General features: G+C 32.7%; 5 protein-coding genes across 6 annotated transcripts; 3 read left to right on the forward strand and 2 right to left on the reverse strand.

The window, feature by feature from the left end:
- Positions 1 to 4837: 4837 nt before the first annotated feature.
- On the forward strand, positions 4838 to 11255 carry CMT3 (chromomethylase 3). Of its 2 annotated transcripts, XM_011039677.1 has the most exons (21): positions 4838 to 5193; positions 5239 to 5612; positions 6460 to 6497; positions 6614 to 6713; positions 6822 to 6929; positions 7023 to 7139; positions 7220 to 7319; positions 7413 to 7618; positions 7771 to 7836; positions 7928 to 8200; positions 8623 to 8681; positions 8774 to 8840; positions 8926 to 9255; positions 9334 to 9402; positions 9513 to 9599; positions 9684 to 9771; positions 9867 to 9958; positions 10051 to 10155; positions 10243 to 10286; positions 10378 to 10551; positions 10913 to 11255. In XM_011039677.1, exons 1-21 carry the CDS (start codon positions 5004 to 5006, stop codon positions 11079 to 11081), a joined length of 2856 nt encoding a protein of 951 aa, XP_011037979.1. In that variant the 5' UTR covers positions 4838 to 5003; the 3' UTR covers positions 11082 to 11255. The 2 variants fall into 2 exon arrangements, with proteins under 2 accessions (XP_011037979.1, XP_011037978.1); XM_011039676.1 differs by having other exon boundaries at positions 4838 to 5612.
- Positions 11256 to 12232: 977 nt separating this feature from the next.
- Positions 12233 to 12822, reverse strand: LOC105135005 (uncharacterized). Its single transcript, XM_011039678.1, has 2 exons — positions 12605 to 12822; positions 12233 to 12497 (listed from the first exon to the last, which is right to left on the reverse strand). Exons 1-2 carry the CDS (start codon positions 12734 to 12736, stop codon positions 12420 to 12422), a joined length of 210 nt encoding a protein of 69 aa, XP_011037980.1. The 5' UTR covers positions 12737 to 12822; the 3' UTR covers positions 12233 to 12419.
- Positions 12823 to 13452: 630 nt separating this feature from the next.
- Positions 13453 to 14886, forward strand: LOC105135006 (F-box protein At5g07610-like). The gene has a single exon (XM_011039679.1). It carries the CDS (start codon positions 13485 to 13487, stop codon positions 14757 to 14759), a length of 1275 nt encoding a protein of 424 aa, XP_011037981.1. The 5' UTR covers positions 13453 to 13484; the 3' UTR covers positions 14760 to 14886.
- Positions 14887 to 16702: 1816 nt separating this feature from the next.
- On the forward strand, positions 16703 to 17539 carry LOC105135007 (uncharacterized). The gene has a single exon (XM_011039680.1). It carries the CDS (start codon positions 16942 to 16944, stop codon positions 17287 to 17289), a length of 348 nt encoding a protein of 115 aa, XP_011037982.1. The 5' UTR covers positions 16703 to 16941; the 3' UTR covers positions 17290 to 17539.
- Positions 17540 to 21871: 4332 nt separating this feature from the next.
- On the reverse strand, positions 21872 to 22852 carry LOC105135008 (dirigent protein 19-like). Its single transcript, XM_011039681.1, has one exon. It carries the CDS (start codon positions 22655 to 22657, stop codon positions 22070 to 22072), a length of 588 nt encoding a protein of 195 aa, XP_011037983.1. The 5' UTR covers positions 22658 to 22852; the 3' UTR covers positions 21872 to 22069.
- Between the last annotated feature and the right edge of the window lie 967 nt (positions 22853 to 23819).

Genomic DNA, 23819 nt, shown 5'->3' on the forward strand with positions numbered 1-23819 from the left:
TACTACTACTACTACTACTACTACTACTACTACTATTGTTGTTGTTGTTGTTATTGTTGTTGTATTATTGTTATTTATAATTTGTGCAATTAACCTCCTTGTGGTTCGACCCCGGTCTTGCCGGGTTATTTATTACTTCAACACTCTTACACTTGGGAGAATACATCAATCTTTTGGTCGTGTCACTTAGAAAAGAGATGTTGATTCAATTCAAAATTGGAATACTATTTGGTCATTGGCTCATATCTAGAGTTGTAGATCTTGTATTTCAATTTGGTTTATATGGTTAGAAAGCTAAGATATATGCCTAAAATATTTATGAGATCCAAAACCTAATTATGTCATTTGAAAATCCAAATATTAATATTAAAAAAAGAAGTCTAGATCTATCCTACAACCTAGATATTGTTTAGCGTTCAATCCATATCCCGAGTTTTAGAAGTCCAAATGCACCGATTCTTTTTATGTTGGAAAGATGAAACAATTTCCTAGAACTTTCATAAAAACTATCTTTTCAAATTCTTATGTCAGCAATGACGTTTTGTTCAGACAAGAAGATAAGGATTATCATCAAATTCTTATGTCAGCAATGACGTTTCAAAATTTAGCCTGTAAAATGAGGCATTTGCCATACATTTAGGTATCTTGGTTTTCAAATCAAGATCATATTCTTGCTCTTTTTCTTTATATTTTTATAATGCTTAAGTTTTGCTTTCATTAATCCCTTATTTATGTCTTTCATCTCCTTTTCTTTACTGAGTTAACTTATATTTTATTTGTATTTTTCTATTTCATTATGTTTAGTTAAGTTTATCATGTCAAGACGAAAGGGTTACACTAATTGTATAAGAACAAGTATAGTATAAACTTAACACGAAAGGGTTACACTAATGGTATAAGAACAAGTATAGTATAAACTTAACATGAATCTTAATGTTTGATATTAGCATGTTTTGTATTTGTTATTTTATTCACTTTAAATACCTTACTTGTTAAATGACTGATCTGGATTTATATTATATAACATTTGGTACAACAAATACTTGACACTCTCATAGTCCAAATCATATAGTATAACCGATATCTGTGCTATAAAAGGAACTTGATTTGTTGTTATCATAAGTTATAATTATAAATACCTAGTAACATTTACAAGTATTAGCATTGTACAAATAAAATAACTAATATAATCATGTTAAAATTTATAATCTGATTGAAACCTTCTTTGTATGTGGTTTTCAGTTAAGTAATAAAAAGAGTTTATATTATATTTGTTTGAAATACCATTAATGAATCCTTTAATCTTAACAATTATTTTATCCTTTTATTAATTTTATATTTGGAAGTCCACACCACCACCACCACCACCACCATTATTAGTATTATTATTTATAATTTATATAGTTAACTTTTTTATTGTTCGACCCTGATTTTACCGAGTTATTTATTGCTTCAACACTCTTATACTTGAGAGAAGACATCATTTTTTTAGTCATGTCATTCGCTCCTGGGTCTGGCACTGTAGGGCCGCGTACGGGCTATTAATTCATTAGGTCAAGACTTACCAAGTCCACAAGCACAAGCCTAGTTCTTTTTTTTTTTTTAGTTTTTAAGAATAAAATGCATTACTTGTGTATTTTTTTTTCTTAAAAAATAGTTTATGTTTTAATTAGATTATGATTACTTTAAATGATATTAAGTGTGTTTAGTTTTTAGAGAGGTGTGTATGATTCATTTATGGTTTTTTCTTGATTTTATATAAATTATTTTTTTAATATTGATTCTTTATAATATTTTTCATATGTGTAGCCTTACGTTGTTTTTTTATTAATTATTGTTTAGTAATTTTTATGTGTTATATGCAATCTTGCATTTTTATTTTTTTTTAACAATTATTGTTCAATAGATTTTATGTGTGTGTATTGCAAATTTTACGTGTTTTTCTATAACAAATTTATTTTTATAGATGAATTTATTATACATGACTAGGTAAATTACTTGTGTTGCAATATGAAATATGTTGATTTTTATTTTTTACTTGGTTTTCTCAATTTTTTCTTATTATTGTCGATGATTTTTTTTCATTACTTTACACGATAATTTCTGGGTTTTTTTAATTAAATACGTGTATGAATTTTATGATTTATATCTAAAAGTTTTTTTCTCTATACACTCCCGCGTGCACACGAGTGTTAGATATACAGAGAAAGGAAACTATATGGTTAGTGCTTACTTAATAAAATTTAAAGGTTTTAGATGCATTTAAATCACTTTATTTTTAAGAAAAAATTTATATTCTAAGATGAGTGTTTAAAGCATGTGTCATATTTACTCTATACATTGAATCCAAAAATATAAATAAATATATAAAATATTTTTACATGTATTTAATTAAGTTATTCTTGGACTTCACTACTTGCTTGAAAGTTAGGATTTTATGAGCTTTTTATTTTTTGTGTCATGTTTTATTTTAAGTTGTTTAAACAATTTTTATATTATATTGATGTTTTTTTATATTTTATAATTTGATTCTTATATAAAATTTGAGATTATTTAAATAAGTTTTTTGCATATTACTTGTTTATTGCTTAAAAGTATCATATATTTTTTTAATGTTATCAATTCATGATTGCATGTTTAAAAAGTGTTTTTTTTTTAATTTCAATTATCTCATAATTTGGTATATATTTTTAGAAGTACCTCGCGTCATCACGCAGATAACCAATCTAATATTGTAGCTAAAACAAGAACAGGTTGGGAAAGAGCTCAACGTGCATGCCCGTGGGATTTAAATTTTCTACTCACTGTAAATCATTGCTGGAGAAATAAAATTTTCACAGCTCTCCGTTTTTACTCCAGTAACATGACTAGACGTTCATTTTTTAATCTAGAAATATAAATGAATTTAATAGATTTTTATATATTAGCTTCAATATTTAAATCTAAAAAAATGTGGTTGCCAATCAAGGAAAGAGAAACAATACACTCCGTGAGGTCACAGTAGCATGGTTTGCTAATATAGTTAATTAAAATTCATTTTTTTTACATTTTAAAATAAATTTAATTTTTTTTTTTGTGTTTTTTTATTTTAAACTAAATAAAAAAATTTATTTTTTTGTGTTTTTTTATTTTAAACTAATATTTTTTTAAAATCATTTTAATGTGCTGATATTAAAAATAATTTTTTTAAATAAAAAATATTTTAATATATTTCTAAAAAATAACTATTATTATATTTCTAAACACCCTCTTTTTCTATCTTAAAATTCATTCTCTCTTTGTATCTTAAAATTCATTTCTTGTAGACATTTCCCTCCTTTCCAGTAATAAAAGGGAAAATTTCCCTCTGGCCTCCGATTACCAGCCGTCCATCCAAACATTTTTCCTCTTTTTTTTTCAAGTGTTTTTAAAATAAATATTTTTAAAATCAGCACATATATTTTAAATATTCATGCATTTTATTTTTCCTCTTCTTTTTACATATATACATATACATATATGTATATTTAAGATGAATTTATAAAATCACTAATAAGATATCATAGTCACTCAGCACAATAAAACTTTTTATTATACTATTTTCAAAAGTTAATAGTTTAGGCTGTTTAGAATTATATTTGTAGTTGTTTTTTATTTAGCGAAGTATTAAAATAATAATGTTTTATGTTTTAAAAATTATTTTTTTATATCAGCATATTAAAATAATTTAAAAACTCTAAAAAAAATATTAATTTAAAATAAATAATTGTTTTTTAATTTTTTTTTAAATCACTTTTAAAATAAAAAAACAAATAAGAATATTCTATCAATTTAAATGAAAAATTTATGTCCACCTAGAGTGTATGTTTAGTAATATAATATCGCAAGTTTTTATAAAAGTTATTTTTAACTAAAAATATATTAATATAATTATTTGTTTTTATTTTTAAAATTAGAACATCAAAAAACACCTAAAAAACTTTATTTTTGATATTTTTCAACTAAAAAAATAGATTAAACCATGTTATAAAATAAAACCTAGATGTTCCTTCAATACAAAACCCACTTTATTTTCAAAACATCCTTGCTAAAAAAACCATAAAATTATTTAAAAAAAAAATTAAAATATAACAAATGACGTGTTGGTATAATAATAGTTGGTTTTTAAAGTTTTTTTTTAAAAAATATATCAAAACAATATATATATTAAAAAATATTTTTAACACCAACACATCAAAATAATAATAAAATAATTTAAAAAAAATTAAATTTTACTTAAACTTTGATACAAACATATCCCTAAACAAGGTTAAAATTAAAATCCATCACATACATGTTATCAAAATAATAAAAATAATAATTAAAAAATTTAAATATATATAATTATCAATTGATTTATAAAACAAATCTGGCCTAACATGCTGAATCAGTTAAAATTAAAAAATTAAAATTGAATTAACTTATTGTTATAAAATATTTTGATTCATCCATAACTTACTGATATTATAAAAAATTATGAACTTATTAATTAAAATAAAATATATTAGTTTTTTTGATTAAAATAATTTTTTTAAGTTAATATAAATTAATACTTTCAACTCGAGAATCAAGTCATGATATGAATCAAGCTTTTTATATTCTTTAGGAATGGTATATTTTTGTATTTTAAAAATATTTTTATTTTTTATTTAATTTAATTTAATATATTTTTAATATTCTAATATCAAAAATAATTTTTTAAAAATAAAAAAATTATTAATATATATTTTAACATAAAAATTTAGTTAAATAATTATTATACCTACACATGAATACAATAAAATCAGCCCCCTTTAGAAAAAAAAATCAAATCCCTCGAATCCCTCCCAATTTTTTCGCTTCCCGCTCTCTCTTTGTTTTGCCTTCTTTTTAATTCGTGTTCAAAGTTCACCCCGCCCACTTCTCTCTCTCTCTCTCCAAACCAAACCCTCCCCTCTCTCTCTAAACGCTGCCGTTTCATCTCCTTGTCCTTCTCCTCCTCCAGCATGCCGCGAAAACGACAGCGCAGCACAGCTTCAAAGCCAGAAACGTCGTCGTCTTCTCCTCCAAAAACGCGAAAGATGATGTCGACGACGACAGCGCCGAAACAGAGTCGTTTGAATGAGAAAAAAGCAGAGGAAGGGCAGTCGACAGCGTCTACTCGGAGTCGTTTGAAGGAGAAAAAAGCAGAGAAAGAGCAGTCGAAAGCGGCTACGCGGAGTTGTTTGAAGGAGAAAAAAAAGCAGTCGACACCGGCTACTCGGAGTCGTTTGATGGAGAAAGAAGCAGAGGAAGAGCAGTCTACAGCGCCGAATCGGAGTCGTCTGAGGGAGAAGAAAGTGAAGAAGGAGGAGACAGAGGAGGTGCTCTTAGATGCAGAGGAGGATGATACGAACTCGATTGATGAAGTAGGAGCTAAAATGGGGACTGATAACGGGGATTCTAGATCTGAAAAGAAGGAGAAAGAGAAGGAGAAGCGCGGATCTGGCAAAACAAAGAAGATACCGACTCCTGAGAAGGCTAAGGAGGAGGATGGAGCGCCGGCGAGGTTTGTCGGAAATCAAGTTCCTGATGCAGAAGCGAGAAAGAAATGGCCTCATCGATATGCTAATAAGGTAACGGTTTTTGCTTGTTCTGGTCAATATCTTTCTGATTATCTTTTTTATTTATTTATTTTGTGCAGAAATACGAAAGAAAATCAGTTCGAGAACAGTGTTTGGTGCAAATATGTAAATATGTTTCATGGATAGAGATAGCTGCTTGATTATATATTTTTTGATAATCGCTATAAATATTTCTATGTTTATCATGCTTATATTTCTTATGACTTGAAAAAGAGTCTAGGTTATGGCGTAGGTTATTGCCCCCATAAATTAATTCTATCAAAACTATTAATTTTATAATTTTTATCTTATGTTTGACCTAGCCAAGTTCGGATTATATCTAACGAGTCCTGCTGAAATCAACTAGGTTTTAACATTGAACGACCTGAACCAAATTTTGGGTTGTGGATTTCCTGTTAAAATCAGTTCGAGAACAGTGGGTTTTAACATTGAACGACCCGAACCAAATTTTGGGTTGTGGATTTCCTGTGTGCAATTGCTCGGTCATGTTTAATAACCGTGACGAGGTTAATTAAGCTATATATTTATCTTGGGATTCCATAAATCTTCGTTGGATTTGAATGTTCGTCGAAATTAGAAACATCTTGTGCTTTGTTGAGTAGTTAATTTGAGAAAACAATCAAACATTAATCAGTTGGATTTTGTCTAGGATAGGGTTCTATGCCGTTTTCAAAATTGAATGTAGTAATGCTAAGTATTCATTAAATGAAGGCCGTGCTTGGGAACAAATTATTTAAATTATGTTTTGCTGAGGACTGAGAACATAATTTTAGTTGCTTAAAAGTTTTGGTTGAAATTAAGTTAACCCTTGATTTTACGTCTCCCTTTTTTCTTTCAGATAAAGAACAAAACACCAATTTCAAAACCTTCAAACAGGTAATTTACGTGCTTAATTGTTCTGCTCAGCCATTCTTCCCTTCTCCACTTCCCTTCTCCAAGGCATTGATATATGTTTTAGTTTATATTTCCTCTTTTTATTCAATTTCTTCTAGCTTGGATGATTCTGAAGAGATAGTAAAAGCTAGATGTCATTACAAACGGGCAGAGGTTGATGGGATCATCTATAATCTCTATGATGATGCGCATGTTCAAGTGAGTTTGCTCTTCACTTGGTTTTTTGAGTTTTGGATATAGTTCAGAGTTTGTTTGAGTCCTTCGTTGGTTAAAGTTCATCTTACCGATTTTCTTTTTGGTTGTTAGGCTTCTGATGGAGAAGCAGACTATATTTGTAGGATAATCGAGATGTTCGAGTCTGAAGACAGGACCCCACATTTTACTGCTCAATGGTACTATAGGTCTACTGACACGGTAAGTTAAATGAAGGATATTTGGTGGTTGATAATATATTATTTTTGGTGTGACGTGTAGCTCATTTTTTAAAACTATAATGTTTTCAAACAGATTATTAAAGATAAGTACATTTTGGATCCAAAGTGTGTTTTCTTTTCTGAGATTCGAAATGACAATCCCTTGGACTGCCTTACTCGGAAGCTGAAAATTGTCAGATTGGCACTCGGTGTATGAATACTCCCCTATTTTATTCCTTTCATTTGATTTTATTTTCACAAAATTGTTAATGTTTGGAGTTGCCATTTCAGGTGGATTCAGAGACTAGGCGGGCAAAGACCTTAAATTGCGACTTCTATTGTGACATGCTTTACTTGCTTCCATACTCCACCTTTGTAAAGCTACCATCAGGTGACGTTTTTCCTATTCAAGGGTAAATTAATTTAAATCCTTGTCTTCTGTAAGCTCTTATCTTATGTTGCTTTTTTTTTTTTTAAATTGTAGAAAACAATACAACTGCACCTGAGAGTTCATCAACAATATCCAGTGATATTGATGCTGCTGGGGTAAAGTTTGAGTGTGATGAAGTTTGTGAAACCAGTGGCCGTAGGAAATCAGAGGTAGCTTTATTGGATTTGTATTCTGGTTGTGGAGCAATGTCTACTGGTCTTTGTCTTGGTGCTAACTTGTCTGGTTTAAATCTTGTCACGGTAAGTTTCTCCTTTCTGCTTTTCATGTATGTGTGATTTGCTTGCCACAATCATCATTGTCTATATTTAATCACATGTTTTGGTTTCATTTCTTGTCTTGAACTCTATTTTGAAATCGACGTCTCACTTTTTTTTTTCTTCCCTAATTGCAGAAATGGGCTGTTGACTTGAATAAGCATGCATGTGAAAGCTTGAGGTTGAATCATCCGGAGACACAGGTTTTCCTTCTTATATTTAATTTTGACTTTCTATTGCTGCTTCACCCTATCCAAGATGTTGAATGTTAACTCGACAAACTTTGTGGATTAGGTGAGAAATGAGACTGCTGAAGACTTCTTAATGTTACTGAAAGAGTGGGAAAAACTCTGCATAAGGTTTTCCCTTGTGAAAAATGATGACCCGGAAAAACAACAAAAATATAGTTTTGACATGGATGATGAGGATGAGGATGAGGATGATGACGACAACAATGATGTCAGTGACAATGATGATGATTCTGATGTGTTCGAGGTGGAGAAAATTCTTGAGGTGTGCCATGGAGATCCCAAGGAGATTGGTGGCCAGCGTGACCTCTACTTCAAGGTCTGGTAAAATTATACCGTATAGTATATATACGTTAGCTTTCACGTGGTCAACTTGAAGTGAAGAATGCTTACTGTTTTGGAGTTTCTTTAACAATAAACACTAGGTTAACTTTTACTGTATCGGCATATCTTTAACAGATAAGCAGAAACTCAGTCGAAGGTTATGCATATTTGAGTGAGAGGGTATCTTCTGATATTTATAATGAGTAGACCAAGAAGATAATGATGATTGCTTAATCACGTGTTTGCAATTTTCGCCTATGACATTCATGAAGTTCCAAGCCTGTTTGCAATAGTGTTGACATTGCTGGAGAACCAATCTACTCCGTGCTTTCATGTATTAGAACTCAAATTGCTTTCGCTTTGACCCTTTTATTTTCTTACTTTGTTCCCTGCTTTCCTTGAATTTGCTCAATGTAGGTTAGTTGGAAAAATTATGGACCTGATTATGACACTTGGGAACCAATTAGTGGTTTGAGGTATGCAATTAGACTACTCACTATGCTTATTCTATTTATATGTTGCCATTTAATTTTTCTCCTCTTTAAAAAGAACAATTGTTTTTGAATAGCAATTGTCGGGAAGCTATAAAGAAGTTTGTCGTGCACGGCTACAAGTCAAACATTCTGCCATTACCAGTAAGCTTACTTAGCTTTTTAACTCACATTTTAAGCTGGTTTATATGCATTGCTGATTGATTCATTGTCAAAATATATCATTTAGGGAGATGTTGAAGTGATTTGTGGTGGACCTCCTTGTCAAGGAATTAGTGGCTTCAATCGCTTTAGGAATGTTAACAATCCTTTGGAGGATCCAAAAAACAAGCAGCTTGTTGTTTTTATGGACATAGTAGACTTTCTCAAGCCAAAATTTGTGCTGATGGAGAATGTGGTTGACCTTCTGAAGTTTGCTGATGGATTTCTAGGACGATATGCCATGGGTTGCCTTGTAAGTATGAAATACCAAGCTCGGTTGGGTATGCTGGCTGCCGGGGCATATGGTCTTCCACAGTTTCGTATGCGAGTTTTTCTATGGGGTGCTTGCGCTACTGAGGTACGATATATAATATTTTTTTCATACTACTTCGAAAGTACTTGTGATTTTTCTAATCAAATCTTTTATGTTTTGCAGAAGTTGCCACAGTATCCTCTTCCCACCCATGATGTTCTTGTTAGGGGTGTTGTTCCTCTAGAGTTTGAGGTACGAGTGCTCATATTAATCACAATAGATTTTAGTTAACAACTAATACCATATCATTTATGTTTTTGATTTTTTATCTTTATTAAAATAATTTTGCTCATGACATGTAGGGTAATACAGTGGCTTACGAGGAGGGTGTTAAACCTCAATTAGAAAGGAAATTATTTTTAGAGGATGCAATATCTGACCTGCCTGCGGTTGGTTATATTTCTCGTTCATTTAATTTAATATCTTGTAAACTTCAAAACATTTTCATGTTCGATTCATTTTAATGTAATCAGGTTGCGAACGATGAAAAGCGTGATGAGATGCCATATGGTGTATCTCCTAAAACAGAATTTCAACGAATGATTAGATTGAAGAAAATGGGTGAGTGGATTTCTTGTTATTTTGTTAGGATTGTGTTCTGATCGCTATGTAATGTATCAATATAATGTAGGCGACATTGTTAATTTTTTTTGCAGGTTTAGAATTAAATGATTTATTGTTTGATCATCGTCCTCTTGAACTAAATGACGATGACTATCAACGAGTTTGTCAAATCCCGAAGAGAAAGGTATTCTTTAACATTTATTTATTTATTTATTTTTAATCAAATCACTGTTATATCATCGTGTCATTTATTTAATGACAATTTTGTTTGATCAGGGAGGAAATTTTAGGGATTTACCTGGTGTACGAGTAAGACCTGATAAGAAGGTGGAGTGGGATCCGGAAGTTCCAAGGCAATACTTGAGCTCAGGGAAACCCTTGGTATTTTGGATGCTTTCTACTTGTCTTTATATAAATCTTCTAATGTATTCTCATTGTTCATATTACTTTGACTTATTGGTATTGAAGGTTCCTGATTATGCGATGACTTTTGTCAATGGAAGTTCTTCCAAGTAAGGATCTGGCCATTATGTGTTTTGTTCAGCAAGGGTTTTTCTTTTTTTCTTTTTCGGGTTTAATAAATATTATGAGCTTGTGAAATAGGCCATTTGCTCGTTTATGGTGGGATGAAACTGTCCCAACAGTTGTGACCCGTGCTGAGCCTCATAATCAGGCAATCATGCATCCTGAGCAAGATCGAGTGTTAACAATTAGAGAGAACGCAAGATTACAAGGATTTCCTGATTATTATCAGCTTTGGGGACCTATTAAAGAAAGGTTAGTGGTTTTTCTAAATGTTAACATATTAAGTTTTGAAGATCTGCAATGATACAGAGTTATTCAACGTCTCTTCCATCACCTTTGCTCAATGCTTGAGCCTTAATGGGTTGAGTATCGTTTCAATACCCTTTTCTTTTAAATATCATTTTGATTACTTTTTAAAAATTAAATCGGGTTTTTAGGTTCTTATTAAGTAAACTATGTCGTGTGTACTGATTTGCCGAATCGTTTGGGTTTGTAAACCTAGCTTGGGCTAGTTTCTATATCAACTCTTGTTAGCCGTCACTTGTACTATGTAGAAGTCATAATTTGACAAATAATTATGGAACTCCCTTTTTTTTTTGGGCGCCTAATTCAGGTACATTCAAGTTGGGAATGCAGTGGCGGTTCCTGTAGCCAGGGCTCTCGGGTATGCTTTAGGAAGGGCATTTCAAGGATTTGCCGGTGATGATCCTGTGTTTAGTTTGCCAAAAAAGTTCCCAAGGATTACCGAAGATCCCTCTTCTTCATCTGAAGCTCAATGCTAAACATTCATATTAGTAATTTATCATTATTTTTCACATGTACTGAACAAAATATTTATGATTACCATATCCTCGCTCCCTCGTTAAAAGGCTTATATGGTAAACTTCAGATTATTTTGAAATGAAAATGTAAAACACTTCCATGCGGGTTCATATTTATTAGTCACTTTTTTTTTATTTATACAAACCAGCTGACTTATTTAATGATTTGAGAAGTCTAAAAGATTTGAGATATGCATAATAAATCTCAAGTTTAAATTAGATACATTTTTTTGTAAAGTATGAAATAGCTGAAGTTTCGTATATCTAGGTTTACAAAATGTGTTTTAAGGTGAAGTTTTCTCAAATCTAAAAAAACAAAATGACTTGAAGAGCGTTTTTGCATGATAGATGTTTTTATAGATATATTAAGATAATTTTAAAGTTATGATATTAATTTTTTTTTTATATGTATTTTTAATTAAAAAATAATTTTAAAATACACTTTATAACACAATATTTATCAACTTCAGAGTTTGTTTGTTTGTTTTGTTTTTTTTATTAAATTGTTCTATTAAAATGTAGTTCTCAATTAATAGCAAATTCATGATCTGAGACCTTGTGTTTTGGGTGAGGTCAGATCTGGTTTCCTTTTCGACCCTCCCTTGTGTTTTCGACCTGTTTGTGATTTTTTTTTATTTAAAAATTTATTAAAATGTTTTTTTTTTTAAAAAAAAATTATTTTTGATATTAAAAAAAAACTTTTTATTAGCATACGCTAAACAATGCATCGGTGTAAAAAGTGCTGTGCTATGGTACATTATGTGAAAGTTACGTGCTGAAATGGCGTCTAAATTTAATGGAATTATTGTTTTAAAAGTTAGTGGAATAGCATCTATCCTATCTAAGACCGGCTTAATAGCTCGAAAGTAATTTACTTTTAAAACATGAAAAAGTATATTATTGACAATGTCATGAGAAAATAAATTATATAAATTAACATGTATAACATTAAATATTACTATTTAATAATTTACATAAAAAAACAAAACATGAAAAGTAAAATGATGTTTTGAAGAGTATTTTTCAAGATAATTAAAAAAAAAACATTTTTCTTTTGATGATACACCTACCTTCAACGAAAATGAGAAATTGGGGGGGGGGGGGGGGGTTTGCAGGAAAGTGTTACTCACTTTTCATTAAAAAAAAAAAAGGCTTAACTAATAAACCATGAATTCCAAGCCAACATACACAAATCATCCCCAATTTAACACTAAACATGTCAACAATCACAAAATCATCATAGTCTACATTCGTCAACTCAATTCCAAAAACCCAGAAACAGAAACAAGACTAAGCCCCTCATTTTGATTTGCAAAATGGGAAAGGAGGCAGCTTTAGCACTGCTTCTTCAGTCTCAATTGGGTCTGATCTCAGAATCTGACATTAAATTTAAAAAACCCAAAACAAAAGGTGTTACCACAAGCTCCGAGCTATGGTTTTCTCTGTGTGTGTGCATATGCAATGGAAAGAGAGGGATTACTTACTGGGTCTTTGAGTGGAGGCTTAGTGTCATCTTGAGCTGGCCTGAACAGTGGTTTTTGTGGCTTAAAAGCATCGTTATTGCCGGTCTTGATCGTTTCTGTTGGTGTTGATGAAGATATCTCTGGCCCTTCCATTTGCTTCCTCTCACCAGTGACCCACCCAAGCTCTTGTTTTCTGTGGCTTTTCAATGAGGACTGTTGCGGTGTGAGAATAAAATGGAGATTTGAAACGTCGTCGGCTTTTTAGTTTGCTTCTAGGAGAAAACGACAGGTAGTTTACTGGTGTATCCTCATGTCGCTCAAGGAAGCTAAGAAAACCTAGTAATCATGTTATTTTCCATGTGTTTTTCAACGTGTTGGATGTAAGAAATTTAAAAAATATATAAAAAAATATTTTTAATTAAAAAACATTTTTGAAAAACATTTGCATCACTAAACAAACTTGCTGTTATTTTTAAGATTTTTTATTTAAAACTTTAGTTTGGCTAAATTAATATTATTTTAATTTAAATTAAAATCTCACTTGAGCTAGGTTTTCGAGTAGACCTTGGTCAGGCTGGTTTAGTGACTAATTATTCTGTGGATTCTTTTTGAAGGTTTTTGATCACATTGTCATTCTCAATAATGACACCCTATAATTCTGTCATTCATGACCTTATTTGCGCATAACATGACATGTAGGGCTCTGTTCCTTGTATTTTCACGAAAGGGAAATATTGAAAACGCCACTGAATTTATCTGTTAGATTAGTTCAGGCGATTTAAACAATAATTAAATCTCTAAATAAAGTAATTGGTGTTTCTTTCTTGAAAACAATGTGCCTGCCGTCCATGTACCTTGAAAAGAGAAAGAAATCCTTCCCTGGACAGTTGTAAGCTGATCGATGGTAGGATCAATGGCTTCCTCCTTTTCCATCTTGACCTCACCAAAGCAGAAGAATTCACCATCCATTGATGCTGTTCTTGGTAATGATGACCTCGTCACTGAGATTCTATTGCGTGTGCCCCCAAAAGCGGTCCTGAGATTCAAGTTAGTTTCCAAGAAATGGCTTTCTATCATTTCCAACACAAGTTTTGCTACCCGCCATACTCACCTCAATCCCCATACCGTTTCAGCTCTTCTCCTCAGAGTTTCCTTCTCTTCCAAGGAACCACCGACCCACAAATACGTTTCTCTTGATGGGAAATCATTAGCTTACTTTTCCTATGATTTTCTTGATTTTGACCCCAGCAATAACCCGGGATGTATTTATGTTTCTCAGTCCTGCAATGGCTTGCTTTTGTGTTCTAAATGCAGACGGGATCTTCCAGAGAGGTCTCAACCAATAAATTATATATTCAATCCTACTACAAGGCAATTTGCAGTGCTACCTCCACCACCTGACGATGGACAATTTTTTGATTCGATTCAGTTGGTGTTTGATCCTTCGGAATCATCTTGTTACAGGGTTGTTTGCACTCAATTCTTTACCTCAGAGCTTAAGATTTATGTGTTCTCATCTGAAACCAAGGACTGGAAGCTTTGCGTGAGCCAAGAAAGTTTTGATTTTTTACCTGTCAACTTTGCGGATGGCGTCTTTTGGAATGGTGCTGTTCATTGGATTAGTCCTATGGGGAATGGTTTCAGTTTCTTGCTTGATAAGGAATGCCTTGAGACAATTCCGAGGCCTCCACTTCCTGAGAATTGGCAGGAACAAAATTTCAGGTACTTCGGAGAGTCTGACAGGCATTTGCATTTTATTGGGGTTTTGGCAGGAAACCCAAATCCTGATGATTTGAACAGAGGTATTGTCACCCCTGATATGTCTCATGACCAAAGTACTGATCAATCCATAGTAGTCTATACCATGGAGAGAGGCTTCTCAAAATGGTTTGTTAAGTACTGTCTCCATATGAATGCTATTGTAATGGCATATCCTGAGATAACAGAAGACGAAGATCTTGCAGCCTCACCATTTTCAGCAGAGAAAGGATCGGTTCGTTTATTGTCATTTATCGGCGGGGATAACAATGAAGGGCCATTGCTGGTGATGTGGATCCTTGGTGAGATCATATCTTTCTGCTTCAAGGACAAAACATTCAAGAAGATTTTGAGGCTTCCTTTTAAGCACGCTACCTGCTATGCTTTAAACTACACTGAGACATTATCTTGTGTTTAATGGTGTGTATGTTTGCTGTTGTCCAACATCTTTTGTAATTCTTTTCAGCTTCAGCAAATTACTATTCAGGAAAATAAATCCATTTATATTAGCATGAAACACAAGGCAAATCCCGCCTCCACCTTTGTTTGCTCCAAATATGTGTTATCAGTTCCAGGACTTGACAGGTTCCATGTTTCTTGTATATTTATAATTAAGAGGAAATTATAGAAAATGCCACCAACTTTATTTTTTAAGGTTCTTTCTCTAGGCGATTAGAACAATACCTTGAAAGAGAAAGAAATGCTTTAGACAATTGCAAACTTGTTATAGGATGAATGGCTTCCTTACCTTCTTCCATCATAAACTCACCGAAGCAGAAGAATTCATCATCTATTGATGCTGTTCTTGGCGATGATGACTACAAGACCCTTATTCTTGACCCATCAGACCTAAACCCAAAACTCAATCCAAACCCAACAAACTAACTTAAGTATTTAAAGAAAAGTTTTCAGGGAATTGTTTTTCTTTCTTTTCCTTTTTTCTTCTCTCTACCGTAACTTTCTCTAAAAACACCAAAGATATCTGTTTTGAACTTAAGGTTTTGGTTTCAAGAAGGGTTAAAGAACAAGTATCTCCCTCCTTACTGTTATTCTTAGTTTTTGTTAATAGATGAACTTTGTTAAATATTCCTGCTTTTTCAATTTTGATCGATATATCTCACTTGCTCTACGATAATGGAAGATGGAGATCTTACAGCAGATCCTATAGCCTCGGGTTGATTTACTGTCGTTTATCGAGGGGAACAATGAAGAAGGACCGTTGCTGGTGATGAGAGCCCTGGTGAGATCACATCTCACAGTTTCAAGGACAAAACATTCATGAAGATTCTGAGTTCTCTTCCTCTTAAGCTATGCTTTCAAGTACGCCAGACATTATCTTGTGTGCAATGACTTATGTCTGGGAATAATTTACAGCTTCAATAATGGAGTCTTGAGGAATAATAAATCTAAGTGTTGTCTCGCTACCACAAATTCTTCATGGAAGTATTAAACTCATAGCCGCTTAAAGTACAAATTAATGAAATTTAGACATGTATTAATACAAGATTAATTAATAGGTCACAACTTTGTTTCCATTATTAAATACCTCTGTTCTAGATTGTACTGTTGAATGAAAGACGAACGTTTAACTTAAATTAAATTGATAAATAAATAGAACTCATTTGATTTTATTTTCTATATCACTCTTATCATTTTTATTTTATTACATTAAAGATCTTTTAAGAAAAAAATTAGCAGATGCGTATTTTGAGAAGCTAATTTTAATACTAATATCTCATTTTTAATTTAGCATTCTGAGAATTAATTTCTAATTTATTTTTGAACTATACTTAGAGATCAATTTTTATTTAAAATTCATTCAAAATAGCTTTAAATATAAATTTATATTAAAACCTTTAAATTAAATTAAATTTCTAAACAACGTGTAGAGTCTAAACGGTAATGGTAATAATTCAACACTCTAGAGGAAACTACTAATGCTGAATGAGTCTTATTTTGTGGCAAAGCTAACTTATCAAGTCCCTTAGTGTTCTCTATAATTTGTGATTTAGAAATTTTTTATTAATTAGATAGTTTAACAGATACATATTTGGATTAGATGAATGACTTCAAGCCTATTAACTTTAAATTTTTTAATTGAAATTATTTTTTGACATGATATTAAATTTTTAATAATTAAATAATTAATAGTTTAAATCTCACAATCTATTTAATTTAATTAATAAAATTAAATATAAGATAATAATGAATTTTAAGATTTTCTATAATAATATAAGATTTTAGATTGAGATTATTTTTAGTTAATAGTAACTTATTTAACTAGTACCATCACCTGAGCTTACTTGAATTGATGATCACATGCCTTCCTTCCCATGGGACTTTGGGAGACTCAAAATCTGGCTTCTAGATTTTGTGAATCTTTACAGACCCCATAAGAAATTAGAGCATAGGACAAGAGTCAGAGATGCAAATAGTTTTTACCACTAAATTAACAAGGTAGTGGATAGTATGTCCATAAAAGGACAAGGATCCATGTATTATATTCTCCCACGCAACAGTCACTCCTCGATCGAGCCTTGGTGTTTTGGATACGACTTCAAGCAAGCATCATTCACTAAAGAGTTGTTCTTCTACTCATAATGGTCTCAGCTCCAAGACCAAGACCTTCAACTTTCACCGCCTCGGAACAATGGCTCCTAATGACAGCCACATTACTGATCTGTGGATTCTTGGGCTATGTAGTTTATGATGCGGTTATGGCCACAGCATCTGAGATGCTGCAAAGGTTACTGGTCATTTTTCCTTTGATTCTGATTATTGCTGTTCATTTGCTGTCTGCAGGCAGCCAGTTTAGCATACCTATTCCAGGGTCGGAGCCTGGTGCCATCCATAGAGCTGGAGGCTCACCTTGGGGTGTAGCTTTTGTGCTGTTGCTTCTTGTCTTCCTCATATCTTACCAGCCTTCCCTGCACGGCCTCATCTTCTAGTTTGACAGCACTCCTGTCCAAGCATAGTTAAGCATGCTTCCAGGGTGGGTGCAGAATTTATGCAAGCTTGCTTCTACTAGATATGGTGTAACTTTTAACCTATTTGATGAAGTGAAAATGCCCTCTTGTTATTTTCATTATAGCATAACAGGATCATGATCGTTCGCCTGCTTAGCTACTTTCTTCCTGGGCATGCTGTTAAGAAACTAATGCAATCTATCCTGAAAATGTTAGAGGGTCTTCCATTTCATAATTTTCTGTGTTTTCTTCGAAATTGGCAACATGTCTGAGCCTCTTTAATTTGAGGTTCAGAACACAATCTAGCATGGGAGAGCTTAAGTATGAGTATTTCAGTACTTGAATATGGAAATCCAATCCAATGCCTTCTGCCCCGATGCCAATTCCTAGAAACAAGTAGCACAAGAAAAATCTGGAAATACATACCATCTCATACCTAGAGGTAGAGGGTATTTCAATTCCATGAAAATGTCTCACCCAAGCCTTCTAGCTTATTGCTATAATTAATTATGGGAATCCAATCCAATGCCTTCTGCCCCAATGCCAATTCCTAGAAATAAGTAGCACAAGAAAAGTCTGGAAATATATAACATCTCATAACTAGAGGTAGAGGGTCTTTCAATTCCATGAAAATGTTTTCAGCAATCTCGAATCTATTTTAACCCAAGCCTTCTAGCTTATTGCTATAATTTTTCGCTACTCCATGTCTACCACATTTTAACAAGACAGAATAAGGGAGTAGGGTGTCGTCTGAACCACAAGATAGTGAGATTTTTTCACCTCTCGGGCCATCTCCCCCCCCCCCCCTGCCATGTGAAGCGGAGACACAGCTGCTCTGCCTAACGATTATATTGTACTCAGTGTGTCAAATCTTCTTGTTTGGTACGTTTACTTGAGGTTGAAAACAGAAAAATGTTACAGTCTAAAGAAGAGATGCTTCATGCCATTTTCCTTCTCTTTTCCTCAGGGGTGGGCTGTGACCACACATCTCATCATGGACCGCTTCATGCCTACAAGCTTCAAACCAGACTTGGGATTTGCTACAAATCCTTGACTATCAACAAGCCAATAAAGAAGTAAATATGATTTGATATTATATTTTCCAACTTTAGATCCTGGAAAATATGAACTTGAATTTGATGAATATTATATGAAAGTAAATACTATATTTTTCAACAAAATCATTGGCAAAGAGTAGCACAATCAATTTGGTATATATATAGAGAGAGAACAATTAAGATGAGACTGGCCATATGAACTCATAAAGTGAAATTTGATTACAAATTGGTAATGCAACAGCATATCAAAAGCACATGAAATTAAGTTGATTAAAAATACAGAAACAAAGGCAAGTCTTGTCTATATACCATGATGAACAAGGCAAGCTGCCACCTCTTATAGCGAGCACACAACACCCTCTTTGTACATTTGTAACACTGTAATTAACATTATTTTGTGTACGAAGGGAATTACTAACGTTCATGAAAGGAAGATTGGTAAGAGATCATGAAAATGAGGAAAACAAGCAAAAGAGCAACGCCCCATGGAGACCCTCCAGCTTTATGAAGCGAATCCCTCTCAGGAAATGGTAAGAAAACTGGGAAACAACTAGACAGGCAGTGAACAAGGAGGAGTAAAACTACAGGAGAAAGCATGAGGAACAGTTTCACTTGGTTGAACAAGTCCTCTAGCTTGTCCTCATAGTTTATGTACCATGAGAGACATAGAATGGAAAAGAGGATGGAGATAAAAAGGAAGAGGTGGATTGGCATGGAGAAGCAGGAAATATAGTCTAAGAAGGAGTGGTTATTGTAGCTCCTAGCCATGGTCGGAGAATATGGCTTCTTTTTTTTTGGATGTGGATTTCTTATGTGGCAGAGACGTGACTTGAGAGATGTTGAATTCTTGAAGTGTATTTTTCTGGAGTGAGCTGGTTTTTGCTTCAGGAAGAAAGTTGATAGACGTGACTATGGTTTTTTATAGGGAGGAGATGGCGGATAATTGTGCAAATTAAGACAAGAGCATGCACAACACTCCCTCTTGCAATTGATTAGCAATTCTATTTGTAGTTAATACTTACTAAAAGGTCATCAGCAACCATGGAAAGGGTAAAAAAATGGTGGGATGTGTAGCTTTTTACTTGGATTATAGAGATACTTTCCCTTTTTGCCTAACCATCAAGATAATATCAAGAAAGCGTGTATTTTTTTTTACAGGTAAGATTTTTTTTTTTTGTTTGGTATTATGATGTATAATATTTTTTTACTTAAAAATATATTAAAGTATTTTTTTTAATATTAACATATTAAAAACATAAAAAATATTAAATTAATATTTTTTTTAAATCAAAATTATTTTAAAATATAAAAACAAACCGCCGCTGAATCTTGAAGATTGGAAAGTACTACCTCCAGCCGACCATGGAGCATAACATGGGTTGATGAGGAGAATAATGAAGCAAAAGCATGGAACTTGGTGAAAAAAATATGGAAGGTTCATCTTATTGGGAAAGTTGTGGGTATAGCCATGGTGGTCCACATCAGCTTTGCTAGCTTTATCTATTTACTTTGAGTTCTTTAAAGCCATTGCAAGGAAACGGGTGTGGATATTCCTGGTTTTTGTACCATTAAAGCTATAATTGTTTGTTAATTTGTTGGGTACAAATAATGGGATGCCGTCTGCTCGAGGAATTAGGATATTTCTCACATGCATGCTCTCCTTTCGAGTATAGTAATTAATCACTCCGAAAACTTGTAATTTAAAATTTAATTTAGTCTAAACTTTAAATTGAATTAGAAAAAAAAAATTTAACTTGATGTTTAATTGAATTTTTAATGATTCAATTGGCTTAATCAAAACTCTCTAAAGATTTTTTATTTATTTATGAAAAGAATAAAATAACAATATTAAAACAATTGAACTTATGACGTGTGGATTAATCTAATTAAAGACTCAATAATATAAACCTTTTCTCGAATGAGTCACAATAGCTCTACCAACTATGCTTTTGAGGTGCTTATTTTTTATATTCATTGAAGATAAAGCATGATGTCATGTATTAGCATCCTAAGGGATAATTTAAAATCCACTTTACTTTATTAAACCCATAAACTCCTGATTATTGATCCACTTTCGGCATCATCAACACGATCAATGAAGTGATGATGATTATATACATTTTACACGACATTTATTCCCATTTGCAAGCTTGTAACTACCATGATCTTTGATGGTCCACATGAGATTTCTTCTTCCCAGGTGAACCGAACTCTAATGAAATTCCTTGGCCAATTTATAACTACGAACTTTCAAGATGAAGGAGAGGGAATGTGGTGAATATTCCATACATTTTGTAAGAATTCTACATGCCAAGGATCTTAAGCAATGATTAGCATCTCGTTACATTGAAGATGATTTGCTAATTATGATCGAATTATTCGACTTTCTTGGAGATGGATCCTCGAATCAAAGCTCAAACATGCTTGATGATTGTTCTTTGTGTTGCACTCGAGATCATATTACTAGGAGAAAAGAGCACAGAGAAAAATAAATGTTTGTAAAGCTCAAGGTTGCTATGATTACATAGATCATGGACCGGCTGCTACTTTGCCATAACTGGGAATCTATTGTGCTTCTATATCCTTTATAGAAGAAACAGAAGTGAAGTGATTTAGTATCCGTTAGATATTTCAGTCCAATTGTGTTTTGAATTTTTTTTAGTTTTAAATTAATTTTTTTATTATTTTTTAGATCATTTTAAGATACTAATAACAAAATATTTTTTTAAAAATATTATGTTAACATATTTTTAAATAAAAAATACCTTAAAAAATTGGACCTTGAGGGGCTGAAGGTGTTACAGAAATATAAATTAATCTGGGAGGCTAAGTATTGGACCCAAGAAGACTGGATCCAACCTGAACTCGAGAAATAGGTAGAATTGAGGCCCATAATGTGAGGCCCAGACTAGGCTCATGATGTTAATTGCAATGTCAATCGAGTGAATCCGAGGTGTAATTCATACTGCCACGTGTTTCCCACTTCCCCCTAATTCATGGTTATGTCTGCCAACAAAATGATGTCATTTTCCCAGTATCAATCCACTTTAACTCTCCAGACCGAGTGTGTCGGTGAAAACACGCAAGTTGCAGGTTTTAAAAACCCTTTGTCAACGTCGTTCGCCGCCGCGTCTTTGTTAAAAATTTAGTTTTTTTTTTTTATATATATATATTTACTAGAGCCCTAGTGTTGTATTAGTATTTAATTTTTATTTTTGAATAAAAAAAGAAATATAACAAGGATAGATTTTGAAAGTATAAAAATTTACAAAAAAATTATCTTATTATTTTATAATTATGTTTCTATTTTTTTAATCAAATATATTGGTATTCTGTAATGGTATTTCTTTTAAAGATTTGGTCTAAATTCAATGGAGAATTGTTAAGAAAATAAAAATCAAGACCAACAATAACCAACACATCACATCCTCTTGATGGATCTCAGGAGCATGCACGGATCATATCCAGATAGAATAAAATTGAATCAATACTGATTTTTATTTTTATTTTTTTGTCTTTTAATAATTCCCAAAGGAAAAACACTACAAGTACCGATCGACAGTGACAATTAATTCTCCCCACCAACATGGAAGTAATGATCAGAAGTGTTCACTATTATTGGAAATAGATAGATAATAGTACCTCATAAATTAAAGCAAATAATTGAATAAAAACCCAGAAAAAGAGTTAAAAAAGAACAACGATCAATAATGAAAAACGTAGACATTATACTCAACTGTAGCGTCTCCTGTGGCCATGTCGAGCTTGTGAGTTCTCGCCTGAACATAACCTCTAGCAAACCGGAAAAGTCCGCTTCCTCCGATCACCGGCATCTCTCTCACCGTCGAGAACACTGCGTTCTTCCCTAGAACAGTAATAGTGCTACCATTATACTTACCTTCAATAAAAGCGAAGTTCATGGCCATCAATAACCCAATATCTTGTTGCGACGCTTGTGCATAAAACCCTTGTGCCCTTCCTACCAACTTTGAGCTCATTTCAGGCCCTAAGGTTAATGGGTTATCGATCATTCTCACTAACCCAAAAGCTGTTCTTGATGTGTTCGATGGCGGTGGCACAACTTGGACGGCGCTGGGGTTCTGGCCAGTAAGGATGTCATGCCAATATAACTTGAAGTGGCTTAGCTTTTCTTTCTTGAGCCCTAGTAGCTTCCTGTCCAAACTTCTCACAAATTCATGATCCTCGTCTCCAGTGACCAAGATTGTGGCAAAGGAAGAGAGGAGTAAGAGAGTGACGAATTTGGAAGCAAGGATGGGAACTGATCTAGCCATGGAGTAAATTATGGGAATTGAAAAACTTGGGAAAATATTTTAGTGGGGTGATGTTGGAGTAGCTTGTTGTATGCCTAAAACTTGTATATATAGTGAATTCTGCATAGATTCTTCCAGAACTGGTGATCTACTATTATGCAACCTTTTTTTTTCTTCCTGTCACTGTAGTTACCCACCACAAACTTTTCGTGACTGACTTCCACTGCCATATTGATGTCTTGATGATGTCAAGAAATGAAAAAAAAACAGAGAAAAAAAGTGGATTCGTTTTTTTAAGAATGACTTCAAATTAAGGTTATGATTGCTTGGTTGCATCCTGGATATGTTACTGTTTGTATTTTATTTCAATAATTTTGAAATATTGTTTATAAAAACTAGAATTTATTGTTTTTAAAATTTTTAAACCATAATAACAAAAACTATTTCAATACACGTGAAATCCTACCATTATAATTCTAAATCATACCCTAAATGATTTCTTTTGTCAATTTTAATGGGTTTGTTAAGTATACATGGACTCTTATTTATTGCAGTGTGAAACATTGAAACTGGTGCCTGCAACTGTTTGACTTGGTAGAAACTTTCGATCTCACCCTCTTAATTTGTCTACATTTATGGCTCTACATATTCCAAGTTTTGGCATGAAAACAAAGGTGCACTGATGGATTTTTCTCAAAAGCATGTGGAAATATGGTAACATATCAGTGCTAGATTTGGAAAAGTCCACCACCGATCTAGCTTATGTATCTCATGAGGGTTTGGAAGCAAGCAACTCTTATTTTTTTAAAGTATTATAAAAATATATTTTATCTTAAAAAAATCATTTTCATGAATTGTTAGATGGAAAACACTTATAAAAAATATCATGCAATCAAGTCTATAGAAAAAATTCCCATCAAATTTATTTTATTGTTGTCACATATCATTAATTCAACTCAGTTGAACTCGTGAATTGCAAACAAATCATGATCTTTGTATTGTAGGTCAAATTCATGATGGCTTGTTTACAATTTAATACAATCAGAGTGACTTAAAAAAAATGTAAAGGTACTGAGGGGCTCGTTTGTTGGACCAAACATTTCCATGTCCGTGCTAAAATATTCAAAAGGGTCTGATTCCATTGTCGAAGTGTGTGTGTGTGTGGGGGGGGGGGGGGGGGCGG

This window comes from Populus euphratica, unplaced genomic scaffold (assembly GCF_000495115.2).
Source record: "Populus euphratica unplaced genomic scaffold, PopEup_1.0 scaffold57.1, whole genome shotgun sequence".
Taxonomy (NCBI): domain Eukaryota; kingdom Viridiplantae; phylum Streptophyta; class Magnoliopsida; order Malpighiales; family Salicaceae; genus Populus; species Populus euphratica.